Source organism: Protomyctophum parallelum (assembly GCF_964188405.1).
Source record: "Protomyctophum parallelum genome assembly, chromosome: 8".
Lineage (NCBI taxonomy): Eukaryota > Metazoa > Chordata > Actinopteri > Myctophiformes > Myctophidae > Protomyctophum > Protomyctophum parallelum.
Genome location: NC_139703.1, coordinates 24,860,324 through 24,886,113, shown reverse-complemented (window position 1 = coordinate 24,886,113; position 25,790 = coordinate 24,860,324). Strand labels below are relative to the sequence as shown.

Genomic DNA, 25,790 nt, shown 5'->3' with positions numbered 1-25,790 from the left:
TCATTTTATGACCCGTGGAGATCAGCAAATGCCCAAACTTCAGTGAACCCCCTCCTGCGTTCTCATCATCATCCCTTTTCAACCGCGGTCGAGATCACATGGATCTCACAACGCCCCGCCAGACTTTCCGGTCCTTCATTGCCATCCCCAGTTCCTGCTTACTGATGCCCGTGGCCGTGTCCCTATCGATGACATCAGGGAACGACAGTTTCCTACCGGGGTAACCCCCCCCCCCCCCCCCCCTTTCAGGTGAAAAGACGCGGCTTGGACACCTCATGCATAGAAGGAAGCATGAGCTCAGTCTGTTGCGCCCCACCCAGGTTGGCGGAGGGAGTGTAGCTCCCAGGATTACATTCGATAATTGACACTGGGTGAGAAAAAAAGGGTGATGATGGTGCATGTTAAATGTCACAAACTGATGCCATCATGTTGTTGCCATCAGAAAATAAAAACAACAACCAATGATGTCTTCACAATGACTACTTTATATTATATATTTGTCACTACAGAACAAACTCTCAGTCTATTCATGTATTTATTTATTTTTAAGAATGCAGTAGATACAGTACATGAAAATACTTAATTATGTTTTGCTTCCCTGATTCATTTAAAGTTAAGCTCTGGTACATTAATGCCTGAGGGTTTTGTCACCAACTGAAGTTGAACCTCCCCCCCCCCCCCCCCCCCACACACACCATTTTAAAAAGGTAGAAAACATTTAATAAGAAGTAGTACTCTAGTAGTATTATACTAATATAAAATAAGTAGTACTCTAGCAGTACTGCTGTACTTTCAACTCATCAACACATTCAGCTTTAAGAATGGGTGGAGCATGTAGTGGCCTTTAGGGTCAGGGCTTCTACATCTACGGTGACCCAGCTAGTTAACTATACCGTTAACAACAGACAGTGGTTGACTAGTTAACTACTTTAACAGTACTAGTTAGTTAGTACTAGTACTAGTTAACTACTCTACCATGAAGACATGTTTAATAGTACTGGTTATTTAGTACTAATACTAGTTAACTACTCTACTTAACATGTTTAATAGTGGTTATTTAGTTAGTACTAGTTAACTACTCTACAGACAGTGGTTAACTAGTTAGTCAGCTGTGATTCAGTACTAGTTACTACTCTACCAGACATGTAACAGTACAAGTTAACTACTCTACCAGACATGTAACAGTACTAGTTAACTACTCTACTTAACATGTCAGCTGTGATTCAGTACTAGTTAACTACTCCACCAGACATTTAACAGTACTAGTTAACTACTACTTGTGACCCAGCCTGGCGGGTTAGGGTTATTATTTGGGTCAGGGGTTCTACATCTACTTGTGACCCAGCTTGGCCACCTTCAACTTCAACATCTGGATCTCCAGGTTGAGCTTCTCTCTCTCCAACAGAAGGTTTCCTTTCTTCAGCTCCACCAGTTCTTCTGGAACCATCACAGAGCGGCCCACCTGGACCTCTGGTTCTGTTGAAAATGTTGAACATATTGATGATATTGACAATGATTGATCCATTGATTAATTGAACATTTCATTCACAGATTGTAGAATGGGTACAGTTCAAACACATGTACATGTTCTATTGAAACAACAAATAACTAGAAAATTCGCAATTTTAAAAAATTGCAGAGTGTGGTTGCCGCAGTGGCTTACATATGCCCCTCCCACTAGTATTGCCAGCCAATTACAATTTCAAGTCACGCCTTAGATCATGCATAAGTAATTCGGAGGGGATTTAACCCCCGAAATTCATGTTTTTGCGACAAACGGTTACATTTCTCGCATTTGCGGCGCCCCCTATGGATGAAAATGGAATTGCTTTTAGAACTTGGTTGATTGAACCACCCCGGACCTGTGATTGAAATTTGGGATGGATTGGACATTCCGTTCGTGATTTATGGCATTTTTTGTGATATAGGCCCCTCCTACTAACTTCGGAAGACGATTACGGCCGAACGATACGCACTTTCAAAATTCTGCGGCTCAGTTTTAATTGGATGGGTCCAGAGATCACGTGTGCCGATTTCTGTGAGATTTGAACGAAATCTGTAGGAGGAAAAGCAAAAAGTGTGTTTTGGACAAAATTCAAAATGGCGGAAAATCTATCATGGCGGAAATGGGCGTGGCCTATATGGGGAGATGCGTCATGACCCAACGAATCCAGGGAAAAAATAATTTTGATTTTACGACCTACGGTTCAAGAGTTATAAGCCAAAAGGTAAAGTGGGCTGTTATAGCGCCACCATGAGGCCGACCGATAAAATTTTAGGGTTAAATAATTTTAGGGATAATGTTGAATTATCCCTAAAAGTTTTGTAACTATAGTGATTACAGTCTCCGACGAACAAATACTTTTATGTGAATTTTTGCCTTTTCCCATTCATGTCAATGGGGAAATTTAATTCACTAATAAATTCATATCAATTAAACTATACAACATTTCTCTTAACAAAATACAAGCACACGATTCCCGATTTTTCCGGTCAATTTGACATATGGCTCAAGTGCGTACAGCGTACAGTGTGGGAGGTATAAAGCGTCAAAATAAAGACTACTCCAGTGAAATAATAAGTATAAAGTGTTACAATTACTAGAGTCTGGTTGCCCATTCGGGCAACCACACTAACAATAGCCACACCACTCTAGAGGCGATCGACAACAACGGGAGGTAAGAATAAATCTATCGCGACTAGCGACCGCCGACTGGACAGCAGAGCGCCGTCTAACACAGGATCTTTTCTCATAATTAGACGGGATGATTTAGATCGCGAGTCATTAATGTTTGAAGATTTTCGTATTCATCAGCTAAACAGGGGAGGGAGTTTTTCGATGACGTCTCACTCTTACGCAACACAGAGGATTGCCCAACAGGCGCTCCTAGGCTGTGGAGCCATGCGATCCGTTCTCATATCAATAAACTTCGTCTTTTGGACAATACTTCGTCCTGGGCGTCGAGCGTTACTAATAGAAAGGACAAAGAACTTCGTCCTGGTCGCTGGGAGTGTTTTAATGGCTGTTGGTAGTTCCACATTTTAGTGGCCGGCCTTGTTTGAGCCGAATGTGGGTTGAACGTGCCTTGTTTACACCCTCTGGTGTTGTGATTGTGGACTTCATTGACATTAAAGAATGTTTAAGTAATTGGCCACATCGAGCTTGTAAGTGATCATTACTGTTCATTACCGTCATCTTCTTTGGCGTTTTCTTTTGTGGATTTCAGCTCCACCTCCACTGGGTAATGGTCGCTCACCTTCAGTGCCTGGTGGGCGGATGGATGAGTGATTGATCACTTAATATTAATTGATTCAATAAGCACGAACAACACAAGGTGATCAGATACATCATGATACCTCGCCCTTTAGGTCGAGGTCGCTTCTCGCCCTCAAGGTGTCTTACTGGTTATTATAATTATTATCATCTTACACACCTGCTCCAAAGTCAGTCTGTAAGCTTGCTGGAAGTTGAACGGTTTGGCGGAGTTTGGAACCATGGCTTCCAGCATGTCATCACCATAGACCACTATCCTAGAACGAGATCAAATAGAATCTAAACATGTCATCACTATGTGTGTGTGTGTGTGTGTGTGTGTGTGTGTGTGTGTGTGTGTGTGTGTGTGTGTGTGTGTGTGTGTGTGTGGGTGTGCGTTACCTGTCGTATGTGTGGTCGTTCTTGGCGCTGGCCGTAGTGTCCACGTCGTCAGCGATCAGCCAGTGGAAGTTCTTGTCGCTGCGGATACGAATGTCCTTCATGTCTCTCTGAGAGACGTACGCCCCATCTGCGTTGAAATCCCCCAGAATCATCACGTTCTGGAACACAGAAGACCATCACATAGAACCACATCACGTTCTACATCACAGAACCACATTGACAGAGTACAGTCAAACACTTTTTAATAGCACCAAAATAAATCACACCCGTGTTGAAGTGAGTGGTGCAACTCTGTGTGGGGGTCCCCGGGGGGGTCTCTAGAACTTCCAGGAACCCACAGGAACGAGGCTAGGGTGCCGGCCCGGTTCCGGCGAGGCGCTCCGTGTCCGAAACGGTTGAGAAATGACAGAGTTACCGTGTGGGGGTCCCTGTACTGTACTGTACTGTAACACCCAAAATCATCATATACAGTACAGTGAATATGTGTATGTATTAGGCTGCACAACAGTGACACTTGGTGATGGAAACCAACCAAACGCTATTTTGGTGCTCGGACACAGCCAGGGACACACACAGCCAGGGACACAGGGACACAGCCAGGGACACAGGGACACAGCCAGGGACACACACAGCCAGGGACACACACAGCCAGGGACACACACAGCCAGCCAGAGACACACAAAGATCCGTATAGGAGTGGTTGCACCACTCAAACAAAAGTCCTTACAAAGACACATGTGCTTTGGGCAGTAGAACATCATTTATATTCTAAAACAACATGTGAAGAACTCCAAAATAGATGTATTAAATTTGACCCCCGTCTGAAAACAGTATCTATTAATATTAACGGTGTCTTACGTCGGTCTTCCATTTCTTCTTGATGTCCATGAAGACGTCGTAAAGCTCGTCCAACTCCTTCTCTGAGTCGTCTGGTTTAGTGTGGACCGGGATTAGGACCAGGTCCTTTAATACTGTAACATAAAAACACCTTACATTAACATTACCACACCTGTAATGCCAGGTATTTTAAGAATGAATAGACAGACAGACAGACAGACAGAGTACGCGCATGCTTTTCAAATGCCACCGCAAACTATAGTCAGAGAGCCACGCCCCTGGAATCCACGGCCGTTCCCATTGGCTCGTAGTCCCACGAGTGACAGAATGTTTGACTATGAGAACATATTTTTGTTCCTTCCACGCACATCGTCATACCAGGGAAACTCCCCCCTGTCAGGTGATAAGAAGCGGCCTGCTCACTCCTCATGCACTGAAGGAAGTATGAGGTCAGTTCATTGCTCTCTCTGGGTTGGCAGAGGGAGAGTATAGCGCCTAGGATTACATCTTAGGGCAGTTGGCACCAGGTGAAAAAAAGGGTTACAAAAGTGTGGGACTAAAACAAAAGGATGTACTTGATGCCTATGGCCATAGTTTGTTGTGGCAATTGAAAGCACACATTCTGTACAGTGCATACTGCGCACACACACACACACACACGCACGCACTCGTGTTGTGACATTTGAATCGCAGGATGTACGGGTCTCGAGCGAACACGTCCTCTTTGCACGTTTTTTCATCATCAAACTGATAGGAGCCAATCAGATCCACCAGGTCATCCCTACACGCGCGTGTGCGCACACACACACACACACACACACACACACACACACACACACACACACACACACACACACACACACACACACACACACACACACACACACACACACACACACACACACACACACACACACACACACACACACACACACTTGTTTTATTGTATTAGTGATGCAACAAAATACTGTTATACAAAATGTCACATATACATTGATAATATATTATTTCTGTGCTATTTATAATTCTTATAATATATCTGGTTCAGATTTACAAAAAGATATAATATCTATTATATCAAGCCTAGAATCAAGTCATTCAGGATCCTGGTGATTCATGACCATAAAACCTTTGTTTCTTATTGTAGAACTATAGGCGGGCCTTTACTACATTTAATACAAATCCTTTGTTTAGCGTTTTGTTACTTTTATTTTTTCACAATACCAATTTATGGCAATAATAATCCAGGATCCTGGATGGCTTGAGTCTAGGCTTAAAATACCTGATGTTTGTAAACCTCTATGGGGATTTTTTCAGTGGTGCCAGAAAACCACGCCCACTGCTATGCCCGGCCTATAGCAATTATACTTAATACCCTTCAATTATACCCAAGATGGGATTCTGCTTTACACAATTTAAAGCCTGGAACCCATACCATGTACCATTCACACAGCCTAGCCTGGCTGGGACCCATACCATTTACTATTCACACAACCTAGCCTGGCTGGGACCCATACCATTTACCATTCACACAACCTAGGCTGGCTGGGACCCATACCATTTATCATTCACACAACCTAGTCTGGGACCCATTCCATTTACCATTCACACAACCTAGCCTGGCTGGGACCCATACCAGATCCGGTCGGATTTATTATTAATTTCTTACTGGTGAGAGTAAAGTATAGTTATCGGGTCAGCATTTAAATGGGGATTGGGGGAACCACAGCATTTAAATGGGGATTGGGGGAACCAAAACAAAGCAGCGCCGAAAAGGACGAATCATGGAACCGGAACCACAGTTTTACCACAGTAATATTTACCTGTACAGGAACATGAACTGCTCCTTGTATCGGGTCCTGCCCAGACGAGACGAGATCTTTAGAGTGTAGTGATGATTCCTATTGGCTCTGACAGACAGACAGACAAACAGACAGACAGACAGACAGACAGACAGACAGACAGACAGACAGACAGACAGACAGACAGACAGACAGACAGACAGACAGACAGACAGACAGACAGACAGACAGACAGACAAATAGATTAAAATGATTACACTTCAGGCCCAATAACAACTAGAAAAAGTGGGCACAGGTCTCCACCAGGGCAGGTCAGGTTGTGGCCTCCTGGTGGCCCTATAATAAGCCAATGTGAAAAGGGTGCCATTTCTTCTTAGGCCTACGCCTTTGATGGCAATTGGATGGTTTGAGGCATTTTGTTCCAAAAACTTTTTTTTTGCAAAAATCCACCTGCTGGCGAGATACTGTGTAACGATTTGCAGGATTTTTGGACAAAATGGAGTAAGATCAAAAAATGTGTTTTATAAAAGTTGGCCTCCTGGTGGCGTTATAACAGGCCAATGTGAAAAGGGTTGGATATATTCCTCAGCCAAGTAGGAACGTCTGTGACAGATGTCACGTAAATTGCACGCTGCGTTCATGATTTGAGGCTTTTTGTTCAAAACGGGCCAATCCTGTAAACTTTGAAAGCCAATGATAGCTAATCAGGATAGAATATGAAATATCGGACAGATCTGTGTTGAGCACATGACTATAGAATACTGTGTAACAATTTGCAGGATTTTTGGACAAAATATGGAGGAGTAATAATCAAAAAAAGTCGGCCTCCTGGTGGCGCTATAAAAGGCCTTTCTGGAAAATGTTGGGCAGAGGTTCATCGTTGGCATCTAGGGAGTGTGTGTGCAAAGTTTGGCATCGACCGGGTTAATGGTGCCGGAGATTAGCTGTATACAGACGGACGGACGGACACAATCTCACACGGACGGAGTGCAAAACTACTCTCTCCCCATGCCTTCCACCTTGTGGAGACAATAACTATAGAGCACCGAAGTCTGACGTCAATATCGGTAGAGGGCACAAATCCACAGGTTCATGTACTTTTAATTGTCTCCACCAGGCCGAAGGCATGGGGGGAGAGTATGTTTTGCACTCCGTCCGTCCGTCCGTGTGTGTGTGTGTGTGTGTGTGTGTGTGTGTGTGTGTGTGTGTGTGTGTGTGTGTGTGTGTCCGTGAGCAGCTAATCTCGGCCACCGTTAACCCGGTCGATGCCAAATTTTTCACACACACTCCCTGGATGCCAACGATCAACCTCTGCCCCAAACTTTTCAGAACGGCCTGTTATAGCGCCACCAGGAGGCCGCTTTGTGCAAAACAAGTTTTTGCACAGTACACCTACAGATTTTGTCCAAACATCACGCAAATTGGTACACAGTCTCTCTAGAGCCATTCAACGAAACCGGTCTTTCAGATTTCTCAGACTCCATCCTGATTTACTTTTGTTGCCCTTTTATCCAACCACCAGATGAAGGCAAGCTGCAATGTCCTACATTCCTATCCTGGTGGAGACCTGTGCCCAGAAGGGCACTTTTTCTAGTTTGCATTGTAATCCCCATAGGGGGATTTTAGATCGCCTCATAAATAAGAACTGTGTTTGAAAAATATACTACCCGGCCGTTTCACTCATAAGATATGGAGAAAACACTATTGTTACTGCTACTGAATTAGTTCCATTTTCGCTAGAAACAGCTCGAGACAGCTCGTTTATTGTCGAGACAGCTCGTTTATTGTTGGGACCACAAAAAGATGACCCCATGTTATTCTCCATAGAGAAATTACTTCCGTGAACCAGGTGATGAACGAGTGACGTCAGGACTTCAGCACTCTATATAATACAGACAGACAGACAGACGGACAGACGGACAGACGTTACCTGTCTCACCTGTTCAGAGCGTCCAGCAGGGTTTTGATGGACTCTCCACTGATGTCCACAACCTCCAGGATTACTATGATGTCATAACGACTAATAATCTGATTGGATGACAGAGTGGATGCATTATAACATTAGGGGCCCTATTTTCGTCAATGCCTAACCTCTTATTCTTAAACTTCTTTGGCTATTTTTTTTTTACTATTTTGAAAAATATATTTAAAAATTGTTCAACTGGAGTCTAGACGATCTACATCGACACGTTGTGAGTTTGTAGATCTGCTTTTTGAACTATTCAAAAATGTTTTTCAAACTAGTAAAAAATAAAGAATTTCAGGGATAAGGGGTAAGGGCCTTATAGCTAAAATAGGGCCCTAAGACTAATTAACGATCAAGAGAAGAGATTAGACAATTATTAATTGTCTAATCATGTAAATCTCAAAGAAAGATGTAGGCAATGATACTGTATTTTGTAAAAACAGTTGTGTTTATGCTAGTTGTTTTAAAAAGAAAACCCACAATGACAGTCTCTCTGATGCCCCCTACTGGTATAAATAAGTCACATACTCGTGCTTACACAGGTACACAGGTAAACGGACATCGTAAATGATCGGTATCTGTATGTCTCAAAATAAAATGATCGGAATCGGATCGGGAGCAAAAAAAACGTGATCGGGACATCTCTAATTATAACTTTAGATTTAACTTTCATCACCAACCAATCAAAACAAATAAAGCATGTCAATGGATGGAGGGATGGATGATGGATGGATGATGGATGGATGGATGATGGATGGAGGGATGGATAGATGATGGATGGATGGATGATGGATGGAGGGATGGGTGATGGATGGAGGGATGGGTGATGGATGGAGGGATGGATGATGGATGGAGGGATGGGTGATGGATGGAGGGATGGATGATGGATGGAGGGATGGATGATGGATGGAGGGATGGATGATGGATGGAGGGATGCAGGGATGGCTTAGGGATGGGGGTGTGGCTTACCTTGACCAGGATACTCAGAATATCTGGGTCAGAAACCTTGTGTAATCCAAACTTCTGGATGTTGAATGAAGATACCTTCATAGTGTCTGAAAGAATGAATGGATGAATGAATGAATGAATGAATGAATGAATGAATGAATGAATGAATGAATGAATGAATGAATGAATGAATGAATGAATGAATGAATGAATGCATGCATGCATGCATGCATGAATGGACGAACCTCAGCCTAGTATGTGCTACATTTCATGAAATCACACACTTTGTACTATAAAAAAGGCTTAATTTACAATCTGTAGAAACCAATGGTGTGACATGGTCCATATTTTTGACGACCTATGGTTTAGGATTAGACATAGCTGAGACATTTACTGAGGTTTGGAATAAGGTTAGGTTTAGACATAGTTTTACCGAGGTTATAACAAGGTTAGGAAAAAGGTTAGGTTTAGACATAGTTTTACTGAGGTTATAACAAGGTTAGGAAAAAGGTTAGGTTTAGACATAGTTTAAAACTTTTATGTCTTAAGGTTAGGAATAAGGTTAGGTTTAGGCATGGTTTCACTGAGGGTCGGGGGGAAAGGTGAGTCCTTATGCACACACACACACACACACACACACACACACACACACACACACACACACACACACACACACACACACACACACACACACACACACACACACACACACACACACACACACACACACACACACACACGTGTTACTTATATAACTTACAGACTTACAGTAAATTCACCGTCAGTCATCAGACCCTTAATCTCTGACCCTGGGCCCCTTGCATACCTGAGAGGGGCATTCTGTGTGTGTGTGTGTGTGTGTGTGTGTGTGTGTGTGTGTGTGTGTGTGTGTGTGTGTGTGTGTGTGTGTGTGTGTAGCACTATGTATACTCATAGTTTCATTGTACAGATATTCTACTATTAGACAATGTTTATAGGTTCTTAGCTTGCTTATGATCGTAGATGACTATTTATATGTATTTGATGCATTACCATGTGTTGTTCTTGCTTACTTAGTTGTTAAGTCACTCTGGATTAAGAGCATCAGCTAAATGCCTACATTTTAATTGTGTATAGAGACATTAAAACCAGATAGAATCACTAGAAATTCAAATGTCAGGGTTGACATGAGCCAACATGTTTGTTGTAAGCTGAGTACGCACGCACGCATGGTGCACGCACACACGCAGGATACAGGATATGTTCAATAAGTACAGACACACAAAGCTGAAAAAACAACCTAGATGAAGGTCAACTGAAGGTCAACTGTCTACAGACTGAAACTAAACTAAAGGAAGTCTTAGGGAAACCTGTTTAACCGAGGTCAACAAATGGAAACGGTCACACTGGGCAAGTGCATAAACGGAAATGATGTTGACACTTTACAAGAACCAACAAACTTAACTGAAATACTGCATCGCAGGGAAATACAGCTGACGGATGTTCCGACCGGACACTTACTGCTCTGCCTTATAGGTTGTGATCAGGCTTTTCTGAGTAAGGCTGGCAACTCATCTGTCAAGTCCAAAATGTTACCATCAACACATGGCCTTAGACAAGAGTTCTAAACTCTGCCCGAACCCGACCTGGCCCGACCCGACGTTTTCGGGCAGAGCCGGGCCCAAACATTATGCCAATTAGTGAGACTCGGGTTCCGTGAATTTCCGTGATTTGTTTTCAAAGCATTTTATTATGATAAAAATACCAATTCTGTTGTTTATGTAATGTGTATTTATTTATTATGAATAGGGCTGCGCTGGTGAATCACTTTTTTAATGTGACTGGAGGAGGAGTGGAGGGGGGAGCGCATTGCACTGACAAGAGCAGCAACATGTGGCGACTGTTGCTCAGGAGGTAGAGCAGGTCGTCCAATGATCCATGGGTCGGCGGTTCGAATCCCGGCTCCTCCTGTCTAGTAGAGGACCTAGCTAAGATATGTATGCGCTTCATTTAGGAGAGAATATCTCAACTGTTCTTGACTAATATGACCCCTGCGAACAACGTGAGAACTGTGAACAATTCTCTATCCGGGTTGAAATACCCGAAAATGACCACGCCCCTTTTTAAAATGACCACAACCTGTTTGCTACGTCAAACATAGCTATATTTTCTAAACCGTTTGTGCGACAGATTTCCTGAGGTGCTCAAAATGTTCAGAATACTCATGACTAGAGATACATATAAATGTGTAAAATTTCTAATTCGACATTTTATGAGAAATCTGCCATAATAGCTAAAAAACTTCCATATTACACATTAACTAACTACATACAGCAACTGCCATATAGTTATGAACTTAAACATTGCAGACTTAGAATAAATGTATTAATTTATGTCATGTACTATACATGAACTGATCATTTGGAATTTGAAACATATGAGATTTTATTAAATAAAGAAACCAAGCATTTGATCAAATTAGATTTGATTTCCTGAGGTGCTCAAAATGTTCAGAATACCCATAGAAATGTGTAAAATGTAAAATCCTTCAAATAGTAGATGTCAGATGATGCAGAGTGTGTGTGGGGATTTATCTACAGTCCTGCTACATTAAGTAATTGAGTGCCAATCAATTTAACTCTTTATCTCCATGCACATGTGTCCTATTAGTGACTCTGCCAATCGTATCTTAATTGTCTGTTGATGAGTTCACCTGTGTCCTGTTATTAAGTGTTTTAGTGTTTTCTTGTCTGTAGACCGTTGTTGAGGAGAGTTTATGTTTGTCATAGCATTCTGAAGCTGTGAAGTTATACGTTTTTCGTTTCATTATTATTACATATTTTGAGTTGATCCTGCCTGCCTCAAGTCCTGCTGTTGGGTCTTCCTTAATTACACCTTCATGACAGATGTATGGTAAGACAAGCTTTCTTTCTTTCTATACCAGGGATGGGCAACTTTGACAAAGGAGCATGCTAACACCATCCAAGCAGTCTTTCAAGTCTACCTTAAGGAAAGGGCATCACAGTCCCAGTCATTTGATTACTGGAACACATATGTTTCCGACCTGTTCCCAATACTCAGGGATCTGACCAATTCGCTGTGCTCTGGAGACTGGAATCTGTACCTCAGTGCTATAGAGAGGGCAACTTCATTGTTCTTCTTTTTTGGGAGAACAAACTACAGTTGATGGACACCATTATTCCTGCAGGACTGCTATCAACTTAAGGAGAAGTTCCAAATCCTCTACGACTCCTATATGAAGGGTGGGTTTGTGATGAACACCACCAAGAAAGGGAGTGCCCTTTGACCAGGCACTAGAGCAGTGCTACAACCGGCCTGCCAAAGTGAGTGGGGGCATAATTGGGGTCACCAGGAAGAAGGAAGCAGTAACTCTGTGGGGAATTATCAAGCATAAAAAAGACCAGTATGTTGACCTCCTGAAGAGGAAGGATGATGTTGACTGTTGAGGGAGAACCATGACTTCAACCCGAGTACTGCAACGAAGATCGTTACAATGGTGAAGGATATCGAACAGTATCTCCTCAAGGTATGCAGTCCTCTACAAGACCAGGTAGCACTGAAGAATGTTCTCACTGGAGAAATAGTGACCAACGCAGACAAGTTGTTGTGCTGTTTGAAGGAGGGCAGTGCTGCTTATTCTAAATGTAGCGATGATCGACTGATAAATAGATCGACATCGATATACTCAACAATAAGCAAAATCAAGCTTACAACCTTAAATGTGACTTCCAAATCAGACATCAAAGATGAGACAATCAAAGCTGTCAGGTTTATTGAGTATGTCTGTTACCGGGGGTTCACTGTTGAGGAGCTACTCCAGCATGAGATCACCAACTCACCATTTTTCTTGGTTGACAAAGACGGATACTTGTGAAAGAGTGCCAACTCACAACTTGGGACTGAGTTGCTGAAGTTGTGCCCACTGATTGATCCTAAAGGGCCGGAAACCTCCCCACAAACAGATGCAATGATCATAGACTTCATGGCCTTAGTGAGAAAGGTCCCCTTAAGGAAGCGCAATCCACCTGTTAAGACCTTCCATGACTTTGCTCTTGCCTTGACGTCTATGGTCACCAAAGCTGGCTCCAACTGTGAGGAGATCCACATTGTGTTTGACTATTACAGAGAGGATAGCATCAAGAATGGAGAGAGGGAGAGAAGAGCAACGTCAGAAGACATGATTGTCCTTGATGTGATAGCACCACAACAAAATGTGCCGGTGGTATTGGAGAAGTTTTGGTCGTCTTAGATCAGTAAAACCGCAAACCAGTCATTCTATGTTGCGTGGCTGACCACCAATTATCGAGACGCAAAACCTCTGTACCTTGGTATATCACCACAGGCATGGATTGTGTCGGGGGGTGTGCTTCTGCCTTCCCTCGGCTCAACTGCACACACAAGGAAGCAGATAACAGAATGATGTTCCATGTGCAGGACATTGTTAGTCACCGGAAAAGGATTTACATCTCTGACACTGTCATCAGGTGACACAGATGTATTTGTTTGCCTGTTGTATCACCTTACAGTAAACTGGAGAAAACTTGGCCTCCAAGAGCTCTGGCTGATCCGCAACTCAGGGGTGAAAAGGTCAGTACTGCCACTCCATGCTATATGCAAAGCGCTGGGAGATAAGCTCACAAAGTGTCTCCCAGCACTCCATGCGCTGACTGGGTGTGATACTAGCTTGCAGCCCTCAACACTGTCCGCAAAGCAGGCAATTCCACCTTGATTGAACATTTTGACTGCCCACAACTAGTAGAAAGATCTATGGAGATGGCAGAAACATTTTTGGTGAAGTGTCTCAAAAACGTAGACTTGGAGACATTTGATGACCTGCGTTTCGACACATTTGCGAGCAGTGTCCTCAAAATGGATTTTGAGAGAACTCCTCCTTGCACCTCCAACAATGCGAGGAAACACATCCTACGGGCATATTATCAGCAACAGCTGTGGGTTCAAGCCCCATTTAGAGATGCCGCCAGCATACTTAATGCAGAGTCTTATGGTTTTGTGAGAAGGGACAGCGTATTTGCCCCCGATATGGTGACCTCAAAACCCGAAGGCCTGCCAGATGTGGCAAGTGTGCACGCAAGAATGGGTGTCCGTGTCGGGTAGCTGGGATGCCCTGTTGCGTGTACTGCAAATGCAAAGCAGGTGATTGCTGCAAAAACACTAACAACAAATAGGCTAGATGTGGCATATACTGTAGAAGCAGCTTGGACTCCTCATGCATATAAGGAAGCATGAGGTCATGAGTCCCTACCTAGGCCCTCATCAAACCCTGTGCACTCAAGACACTGCCCCTGCTGCCACCCTTCTGACATTCCATTTTGATCTGACTTCATCAAAGTACACTCAACAAACACTCCATATATGGCCAGTGCTTCTCGCCCTCATAATTGCTAACAATAAAGGGCTTTGTGTGTATTTGGTAAATGGAGGACCCTGAACAAACAAGTCTTAATTGCTTTTTCTGGTCTTATGCTCGTAGCAGCTTTTGTATTGACCTGTACTTTTGTTTTAACTGTACCCATTCTAAACTGAATACAATGTTCAATCAATGTATGTCTGTTTGTCTTTTTGTTTGGAGCATGGAATGGTTTGTAGCACAACTTATTGACCCCTGGAGATCATTGGGGTCATTCACACTGAGCAGTCAGCTCATTGGTCTCTCTCACACACACACACACACACACACACACACACACACACACACACACACACACACACACACACACACACACACACACACACACATGCTCGTTTCTTTATTTAGAAACAATCCTTATTCCTTATATGTTAAAATTATCAGTTCATGTACAGTGTATAGCATAAATTAATACATTTATTCTAAGTCTGCAGAAATCAAACAAACCTGTCTTGATCACATGACTATGGAGATGATGTGTACCGATTTGCGTGAAATTTGGATAAAATCTGAAGGAGTAATAATAGAAAATGTGTTTTACATATGTCGGCCTCCTGGTGGCGATATAAAGAGCAGATGTGAAAAATTCCAGGCAAAGGTTTTTCCTTGGCCTCTAGGGAGTTGGCATAAAAAGTTATCCACAGATCCGTGCAGTTAGAGGTAAAAATACTTTTCGGCCAGTTATAGCGCCACCTTGAGGCTGAGTTGAAATTGTTCATGTGGCATTTCGTCCTCGGCCTAGTGGGAATGTGGGTGCACAATTTCACGGAAATCACGCGATGTGTTCATGATTTGCAGCATTTTGTTTGAAACTGAGCACTCCTGTGAACTTTGGAAGCCAATCTTAACCAATCAGGATGGAGTCTGAGAAATCTGAAAGACCTGTTTCGTTGAATGGCTCTAGAGAGACTGTGTACCAATTTGCGTGATGTTTGGACAAAATCTGTAGGTGTACTGTGCAAAAACTAGTTTTGCACAAAGCGGCCTCCTGGTGGCGCTATAACAGGCCGTTCTGGAAAGTGCAAAATTTGGCATCGACCGGGTTAACGGTGGCCGAGATTAGCTGCTCACGGACACACGGACGGACACATGGACGGACGGACGGAGTGCAAAACATACTCTCCCCCCATGCCTTCGGCCTGGTGGAGACAACTAAAGGGTGCTGCTACTTCACTTCAGTGATGTTTACTCACCCCTGGAATCAGAATTAGAATGGCGGAACAGCCAACGTGAGTTACATAAATCCTTTATTTCGGCGATAAGTAAGTTCTCTCACACACTCACTCGGTATATTGAACCACGTCACCGGAGCCATCTAGTGCCTTTTTTCCAATCTGTCTTTTTCGGGTTTTCGGGCCTAACATTGTGGTCATTGTTAGGGTCGGGCAGACACAGTTAGGGTACGGTAGGGCCGGGCCTTAATTTTCAGGCCCGTTGAGAACTCTACCTTAGACTAGTCCAAAATGTTTGGTTAATCTCAAATAAACTATACTTTGGGAGCTGTAGAACAGTGTAGTTAGCTGTAGAACCTCCTTCCTTTTCACTAGTCCAAAATGTTACCATCAACACATGGTCTTAGACTAGTCCAAAATGTTACCATCATCAACACATGGTCTTAGACTAGTCCAAAATGTTACCATCATCAACACATGGTCTTAGACTAGTCCAAAATGTTACCATCATCAACACATGGTCTTAGACTAGTCCAAAATGTTACCATCATCAACACATGGTCTTAGACTAGTCCAAAATGTTACCACCATCAACACATGGCCTTAGACTAGTCCAAAATGTTACCATCAACACATGGTCTTAGACTAGTCCAAAATGTTACCATCATCAACACATGGCCTTAGACTAGTCCAAAATGTTACCATCATCAACACATGGCCTTAGACTAGTCCAAAATGTTACCATCATCAACACATGGTCTTAGACTAGTCCAAAATGTTACCATCATCAACACATGGCCTTAGACTAGTCCACAATGTTACCATCATCAACACATGGCCTTAGACTAGTCCACAATGTTACCATCATCAACACATGGTCTTAGACTAGTCCAAAATGTTACCACCATCAACACATGGTCTTAGACTAGTCCAAAATGTTACCATCAACACATGGTCTTAGACTAGTCCAAAATGTTACCACCATCAACACATGGTCTTAGACTAGTCCAAAATGTTACCATCATCAACACATGGCCTTAGACTAGTCCAAAATGTTACCATCATCAACACATGGTCTTAGACTAGTCCAAAATGTTACCATCATCAACACATGGTCTTAGACTAGTCCAAAATGTTACCAACATCAACACATGGTCTTAGACTAGTCCAAAATGTTACCACCATCAACACATGGTCTTAGACTAGTCCAAAATGTTACCATCATCAACACATGGCCTTAGACTAGTCCAAAATGTTACCATCATCAACACATGGCCTTAGACTAGTCCAAAATGTTACCATCATCAACACATGGCCTTAGACTAGTCCACAATGTTACCAACAACCATCAACACATGGTCTTAGACTAGTCCAAAATGTTACCATCATCAACACATGGCCTTAGACTAGTCCAAAATGTTACCATCATCAACACATGGCCTTAGACTAGTCCACAATGTTACCAACAACCATCAACACATGGTCTTAGACTAGTCCAAAATGTTACCATCATCAACACATGGCCTTAGACTAGTCCACAATGTTACCATCATCAACACATGGCCTTAGACTAGTCCAAAATGTTACCATCATCAACACATGGTCTTAGACTAGTCCACAATGTTACCATCATCAACACATGGTCTTAGACTAGTCCACAATGTTACCAACAACCATCAACACATGGCCTTAGACTAGTCCAAAATGTTACCATCATCAACACATGGCCTTAGACTAGTCCACAATGTTACCATCATCAACACATGGCCTTAGACTAGTCCAAAATGTTACCATCATCAACACATGGTCTTAGACTAGTCCACAATGTTACCATCATCAACACATGGTCTTAGACTAGTCCACAATGTTACCAACAACCATCAACACATGGCCTTAGACTAGTCCAAAATGTTACCATCATCAACACATGGTCTTAGACTAGTCCAAAATGTTACCAACATCAACACATGGTCTTAGACTAGTCCAAAATGTTACCATCATCAACACATGGCCTTAGACTAGTCCAAAATGTTACCATCATCAACACATGGCCTTAGACTAGTCCAAAATGTTACCATCATCAACACATGGTCTTAGACTAGTCCACAATGTTACCATCATCAACACATGGCCTTAGACTAGTCCACAATGTTACCATCATCAACACATGGTCTTAGACTAGTCCACAATGTTACCATCATCAACACATGGTCTTAGACTAGTCCAAAATGTTACCATCATCAACACATGGCCTTAGACTAGTCCACAATGTTACCATCATCAACACATGGTCTTAGACTAGTCCAAAATGTTACCAACATCAACACATGGTCTTAGACTAGTCCACAATGTTACCATCATCAACACATGGTCTTAGACTAGTCCACAATGTTACCAACAACCATCAACACATGGTCTTAGACTAGTCCACAATGTTACCAACAACCATCAACACATGGTCTTAGACTAGTCCAAAATGTTACCATCATCAACACATGGCCTTAGACTAGTCCAAAATGTTACCATCATCAACACATGGCCTTAGACTAGTCCAAAATGTTACCATCATCAACACATGGTCTTAGACTAGTCCACAATGTTACCATCATCAACACATGGCCTTAGACTAGTCCACAATGTTACCATCATCAACACATGGTCTTAGACTAGTCCAAAATGTTACCATCAACACATGGTCTTAGACTAGTCCAAAATGTTACCACCATCAACACATGGTCTTAGACTAGTCCAAAATGTTACCATCATCAACACATGGCCTTAGACTAGTCCAAAATGTTACCATCATCAACACATGGTCTTAGACTAGTCCAAAATGTTACCATCATCAACACATGGTCTTAGACTAGTCCAAAATGTTACCAACATCAACACATGGTCTTAGACTAGTCCAAAATGTTACCACCATCAACACATGGTCTTAGACTAGTCCAAAATGTTACCATCATCAACACATGGTCTTAGACTAGTCCAAAATGTTACCATCATCAACACATGGCCTTAGACTAGTCCAAAATGTTACCATCATCAACACATGGTCTTAGACTAGTCCAAAATGTTACCATCATCAACACATGGTCTTAGACTAGTCCACAATGTTACCAACAACCATCAACACATGGTCTTAGACTAGTCCAAAATGTTACCATCATCAACACATGGCCTTAGACTAGTCCACAATGTTACCAACAACCATCAACACATGGTCTTAGACTAGTCCAAAATGTTACCATCATCAACACATGGTCTTAGACTAGTCCAAAATGTTACCATCATCAACACATGGCCTTAGACTAGTCCAAAATGTTACCATCATCAACACATGGCCTTAGACTAGTCCACAATGTTACCAACAACCATCAACACATGGTCTTAGACTAGTCCAAAATGTTACCATCATCAACACATGGCCTTAGACTAGTCCAAAATGTTACCATCATCAACACATGGTCTTAGACTAGTCCAAAATGTTACCATCATCAACACATGGTCTTAGACTAGTCCAAAATGTTACCAACATCAACACATGGTCTTAGACTAGTCCAAAATGTTACCACCATCAACACATGGCCTTAGACTAGTCCAAAATGTTACCACCATCAACACATGGTCTTAGACTAGTCCACAATGTTACCATCAACACATGGCCTTAGACTAGTCCAAAATGTTACCATCATCAACACATGGCCTTAGACTAGTCCAAAATGTTACCATCATCAACACATGGCCTTAGACTAGTCCAAAATGTTACCATCATCAACACATGGCCTTAGACTAGTCCACAATGTTACCAACAACCATCAACACATGGTCTTAGACTAGTCCAAAATGTTACCATCATCAACACATGGTCTTAGACTAGTCCACAATGTTACCATCATCAACACATGGTCTTAGACTAGTCCACAATGTTACCAACAACCATCAACACATGGCCTTAGACTAGTCCAAAATGTTACCATCATCAACACATGGTCTTAGACTAGTCCAAAATGTTACCATCATCAACACATGGTCTTAGACTAGTCCAAAATGTTACCATCATCAACACATGGCCTTAGACTAGTCCAAAATGTTACCAACATCAACACATGGTCTTAGACTAGTCCACAATGTTACCAACAACCATCAACACATGGTCTTAGACTAGTCCAAAATGTTACCATCATCAACACATGGCCTTAGACTAGTCCAAAATGTTACCAACATCAACACATGGTCTTAGACTAGTCCACAATGTTACCATCATCAACACATGGTCTTAGACTAGTCCACAATGTTACCAACAACCATCAACACATGGTCTTAGACTAGTCCACAATGTTACCAACATCAACACATGGTCTTAGACTAGTCCACAATGTTACCATCATCAACACATGGTCTTAGACTAGTCCAAAATGTTACCATCATCAACACATGGCCTTAGACTAGTCCACAATGTTACCAACAACCATCAACACATGGCCTTAGACTAGTCCACAATGTTACCAACAACCATCAACACATGGCCTTAGACTAGTCCACAATGTTACCATCATCAACACATGGTCTTAGACTAGTCCACAATGTTACCATCAGCAACACATGGCCTTAGACTAGTCCACAATGTTACCATCATCAACACATGGTCTTAGACTAGTCCACAATGTTACCATCATCAACACATGGTCTTAGACTAGTCCACAATGTTACCATCATCAACACATGGCCTTAGACTAGTCCACAATGTTACCAACAACCATCAACACATGGTCTTAGACTAGTCCAAAATGTTACCATCATCAACACATGGTCTTAGACTAGTCCAAAATGTTACCATCATCAACACATGGTCTTAGACTAGTCCAAAATGTTACCATCATCAACACATGGTCTTAGACTAGTCCAAAATGTTACCATCATCAACACATGGCCTTAGACTAGTCCAAAATGTTACCATCATCAACACATGGTCTTAGACTAGTCCAAAATGTTACCACCATCAACACATGGTCTTAGACTAGTCCACAATGTTACCATCATCAACACATGGCCTTAGACTAGTCCAAAATGTTACCATCAACACATGGTCTTAGACTAGTCCAAAATGTTACCACCATCAACACATGGTCTTAGACTAGTCCAAAATGTTACCATCAACACATGGTCTTAGACTAGTCCAAAATGTTACCATCAACCATCAACACATGGCCTTAGACTAGTCCAAAATGTTACCATCATCAACACATGGCCTTAGACTAGTCCACAATGTTACCACCATCAACACATGGTCTTAGACTAGTCCAAAATGTTACCATCAACACATGGTCTTAGACTAGTCCAAAATGTTACCACCATCAACACATGGCCTTAGACTAGTCCAAAATGTTACCAACAACCATCAACACATGGTCTTAGACTAGTCCAAAATGTTACCATCATCAACACATGGCCTTAGACTAGTCCAAAATGTTACCAACATCAACACATGGTCTTAGACTAGTCCACAATGTTACCATCATCAACACATGGTCTTAGACTAGTCCACAATGTTACCAACAACCATCAACACATGGTCTTAGACTAGTCCAAAATGTTACCATCATCAACACATGGCCTTAGACTAGTCCACAATGTTACCAACATCAACACATGGTCTTAGACTAGTCCACAATGTTACCATCATCAACACATGGTCTTAGACTAGTCCAAAATGTTACCATCATCAACACATGGCCTTAGACTAGTCCACAATGTTACCAACAACCATCAACACATGGCCTTAGACTAGTCCACAATGTTACCAACAACCATCAACACATGGCCTTAGACTAGTCCACAATGTTACCATCATCAACACATGGTCTTAGACTAGTCCACAATGTTACCATCATCAACACATGGCCTTAGACTAGTCCACAATGTTACCATCATCAACACATGGTCTTAGACTAGTCCACAATGTTACCATCATCAACACATGGTCTTAGACTAGTCCAAAATGTTACCATCATCAACACATGGTCTTAGACTAGTCCAAAATGTTACCATCATCAACACATGGTCTTAGACTAGTCCAAAATGTTACCATCATCAACACATGGTCTTAGACTAGTCCAAAATGTTACCATCATCAACACATGGTCTTAGACTAGTCCAAAATGTTACCACCATCAACACATGGTCTTAGACTAGTCCACAATGTTACCATCATCAACACATGGCCTTAGACTAGTCCAAAATGTTACCATCAACACATGGTCTTAGACTAGTCCAAAATGTTACCACCATCAACACATGGTCTTAGACTAGTCCAAAATGTTACCATCAACACATGGTCTTAGACTAGTCCAAAATGTTACCATCATCAACACATGGCCTTAGACTAGTCCAAAATGTTACCATCATCAACACATGGCCTTAGACTAGTCCACAATGTTACCACCATCAACACATGGTCTTAGACTAGTCCAAAATGTTACCATCAACACATGGTCTTAGACTAGTCCAAAATGTTACCACCATCAACACATGGTCTTAGACTAGTCCAAAATGTTACCATCAACACATGGTCTTAGACTAGTCCAAAATGTTACCATCAACCATCAACACATGGCCTTAGACTAGTCCAAAATGTTACCATCATCAACACATGGCCTTAGACTAGTCCACAATGTTACCATCATCAACACATGGCCTTAGACTAGTCCACAATGTTACCATCATCAACACATGGTCTTAGACTAGTCCAAAATGTTACCATCATCAACACATGGCCTTAGACTAGTCCAAAATGTTACCAACAACCATCAACACATGGCTTCTATATAAAACGCGCTTTGGATTTACTATTTACCACTACAGTGACCACTATAGGCTATACACATCTGTTGTGGGCTGGCTGTCTTTGTGCTGTTTCTCAGTTTTTCCCTATTATGGTCTGGCTGGCGTGTGGGCGTGTGACTGGCTGCCATGGGCGTGACATTCCAATCATCTCATTATGCTGCGGAGCTGTCTGCATGCCTGGGAGTGATCATCTCATCAAGCCCAGCTATAAAGCCCTGGCTCTTCTCTCCAGCTCTTGCCAGTTTGTCAGTTGCCGACCGGTAAAGCTATACTGTGCCTCCGAGCTCTCAGTTTTTTTTTGCTTGTGATAAACGTCTTATAATAAATAAAATGCGCCACATCTCTGTATGTCTCTATGCCCCTGCACCGACTTCAAATTTGACACACGCGTTCCACACCACCACAGGGAGTGCAGTGCCCGGTGTCAAGTCGGATCGCCGGTTGTCCAGAACCAGCACAAAAGCCTCTGCTCTGGACCTGATCACCCCTTGATCTCATATGGTCGGAGCTGGCCTAGACATCACAATGTTTTGACATCTGCATATGTGTTCATGTCTGGCAAAGAACTCCACATATGGGCATAACAGGGACACAGATAATAACTGGGTGGGGCATCCATTTCCAACTTGCATCGTTCTAACTAGGCCAGTGCCCAACTGGCACCACTCTAGTATTCATAATTCCTTGTATCCCTGTGTCCCCAGTGCTTCCATGCCTGCAGCCTGCCCATCCCAACCAACAGTCCGTCCAATCCTAATTTTTGCATTTCTTTGTTTTTGAGGGGTGCTAGTCCCTCCTATATGTGACCATTATATAATATAATTATATATATATAATTTGACATCATATGAAAGCAGGGAATTATACCTTCAAATTGACATATTGGTTGTTCAGTTTGACCCACCAGTTTTGGAGATATGGCTTATAGAGTAATGTCTTGCAGAAAACAGGCATGAAAGGTTCACTTCTGTGGTCTCTAACATTACACCTACTGTAGCTACATGTTTAAGCATTTATTGTCTCCACCAGGCCGAAGGCATGGGGGGAGAGTATGTTTTGCACTCCGTCCGTCCGTCCGTGTGTCCGTGAGCAGCTAATCTCCGGCACCGTTAACCCGGTCGATGCCAAATTTTGCACACACACTCCCAACGATGAACCTCTGCCCCAAAATTTCCAGAACGGCCTGTTATAGCGCCACCAGGAGGCCGCTTTGTGCAAAACAAGTTTTTGCACAGTACACCTACAGATTTTGTCCAAACATCGCGCAAATTGGTACACAGTCTCTCTAGAGCCATTCAACGAAACGGGTCTTTCAGATTTTTTACTTTTGTTGCCCTTTTATCCAACCACCAGATGAAGGCAAGCTGCAATGTCCTACATTCCTATCCTGGTGGAGACCTGTGCCCAGAAGGGCACTTTTTCTAGTTTCGTACATGTCGATTTCAGTTCTGACACTTATTTCAGACATGCTCTAGTATGTGAAGAGTCTGCCTGTGCTATTAACTCAACAAAAAAAAAGTTTTTCTCCTCTGGTGAAAAGCTGGAATTTGCACGATGACAGGCTCTCAGTCAAATCTGGTCACATATGTCCGGCTTTGAGGGTTTGTGTAAACACAACACATTGAATGCCATTGACAATGAATGGCCACTTTTGAGTGTTTGTGTAAACACAAATATTGAAGACGAAGGTGAGGACTCAAATTCTCACATGGCCGGAATAAGATGATGTATGACGATAAGAGCGCCCCTCACTTCACACAGGTGTGATTATTTTTGGATTAAGGTTTAATAAATAACCTTTGCTTGGAAACCTTGTTCTGAGTTCTGCTTGTGGGTCCTATATTTATACACCACCCTAACAACATCACACTACACTGGGTCCAATATTTATACACCACCTTAACAACATCACACTACACTGGCTGCCCATACAGGCCAGAGCCCACTTCAAGGTGCTCCTCCTGACCTATAAAGCTCTAAGCTGACTTTCTCAATCCTACATGGCCAGTTTATTAGAACTATATTCATACAGGGAGGAGAGGAGGGTAGAGGAGAGGAGAGCAGAGGAGAATAGAGGAGGAGAGGTTTTCATTTGCATGTCAAAGCAAATGTATGAAGATTTTGAAGCATTTTAACGAGCAGACCCTCAGCAAACAGGTCTGGTAGCGATTAGCAACCCCCTACCAGCGAACACGCACACACACACGCACAAATGTATTCCAGACCTACATGAACCATGCATGCCTACTATAAGTTGAGGAAGGTTTTGATTACATCTGCATGGGCTGTTGTGTTGGTGCTTTATTTCTAATGGAAAGTCATGCTTATAATATATTGTTTTTGGTTTGTGTAGTTGTGTGGTCTCTTTCTCTCTCTCTCTCTCCATCTCTGACCAACATCCTTTAACTGACAGACTCTCACTTCCTTTCAGACAGCAGTGTGTGTGTGTGTGTGTGTGTGTGTGTGTGTGTGTGTGTGTGTGTGTGTGTGTGTGTGTGTGTGTGTGTGTGTGTGTGTGTGTGTGTGCGTGCATGTGTGCAAGTGATAAAGAGATAAACAACAAGCAGAACAACATTGAGGTTGTTTTACTCACCAGTAAGCAAAGAAAGACTTGTTTTCTTACTCCTAAACAAAGTGTTGACTTGTCTTGTCTCCTACACCAAGCTGTGTTGATTTCTCTTGTTGACTCCTAAACAAAGTGTTGTCTTGTCTGTTCACTACACCAAGCTGTGTGTCTTGTCTCCTATAAACTGTGTTGACTTGTCTCTCCTAACCAAGCCGTGTTGACTTGTATCCTAAACTGTGTTGTCTCTGTCTCTCCTTCACCAAACTGTGAGCTCTGAGCTGCTTGTCATCAGGGGGACGTGCCAGAGAGACACCTGCTGAGAGGTGATTGGTGGGTGACACTGGGCCGTGAGCCAATAGGAGAGCCGGTGATGAGAGAGGATGAGGGTAAACCCTGCCTCCCCCAGACTGCTGGCTGTGTGTGTGTGTGTTTGTGTGTGTGTGCGTGTGTGTGTGTGTGTGCATGTGTGTGTGTGTGTGTGTGTGTGCGTGCGTGTGCGTGTGCGACTGTGTATGTGTGTGTGTGTGTGCGCGTGCGACTGCATGTGTGCAGGATAAGGGCAGACAGGTA

At 42.6% G+C, this 25,790-nt stretch overlaps 1 protein-coding gene across 3 annotated transcripts; it reads right to left on the bottom strand.

The window, feature by feature from the left end:
* Positions 1 to 522: 522 nt before the first annotated feature.
* On the bottom strand, positions 523 to 25,482 carry LOC310863603 (deoxyribonuclease-1-like). 3 transcript variants are annotated; one of them, XM_083772060.1, is made up of 11 exons: positions 25,248 to 25,482; positions 9,230 to 9,315; positions 8,234 to 8,322; positions 6,316 to 6,402; positions 5,161 to 5,273; positions 4,514 to 4,626; positions 3,656 to 3,813; positions 3,435 to 3,531; positions 3,191 to 3,266; positions 1,205 to 1,476; positions 523 to 1,097 (listed from the first exon to the last, which is right to left on the bottom strand). In XM_083772060.1, the coding sequence occupies exons 2-10, from the start codon at positions 9,308 to 9,310 to the stop codon at positions 1,331 to 1,333; spliced, it is 960 nt and encodes a 319-aa protein (XP_083628186.1). In that variant the 5' UTR covers positions 9,311 to 9,315; positions 25,248 to 25,482; the 3' UTR covers positions 523 to 1,097; positions 1,205 to 1,330. The 3 variants fall into 3 exon arrangements, with proteins under 3 accessions (XP_083628186.1, XP_083628188.1, XP_083628187.1); XM_083772062.1 differs by having other exon boundaries at positions 523 to 1,134; positions 1,239 to 1,476; XM_083772061.1 differs by having other exon boundaries at positions 523 to 1,134; positions 1,242 to 1,476.
* Between the last annotated feature and the right edge of the window lie 308 nt (positions 25,483 to 25,790).

Bases quoted from the DNA above. Each gene is read 5' to 3' on its own strand.
- LOC310863603 (XM_083772060.1), bottom strand. From the start codon at position 9,310: ATGAAGGTATCTTCATTCAACATCCAGAAGTTTGGATTACACAAGGTT. The intron at 3,267-3,434 runs GTGTGTAAGATG...TCCGCCCACCAG, and splicing joins ACAGACTGACTTTGGAGCAG to GCACTGAAGGTGAGCGACCA. The intron at 1,477-3,190 runs GTAATGAACAGT...CATTTTCAACAG, and splicing joins AAACGCCAAAGAAGATGACG to AACCAGAGGTCCAGGTGGGC.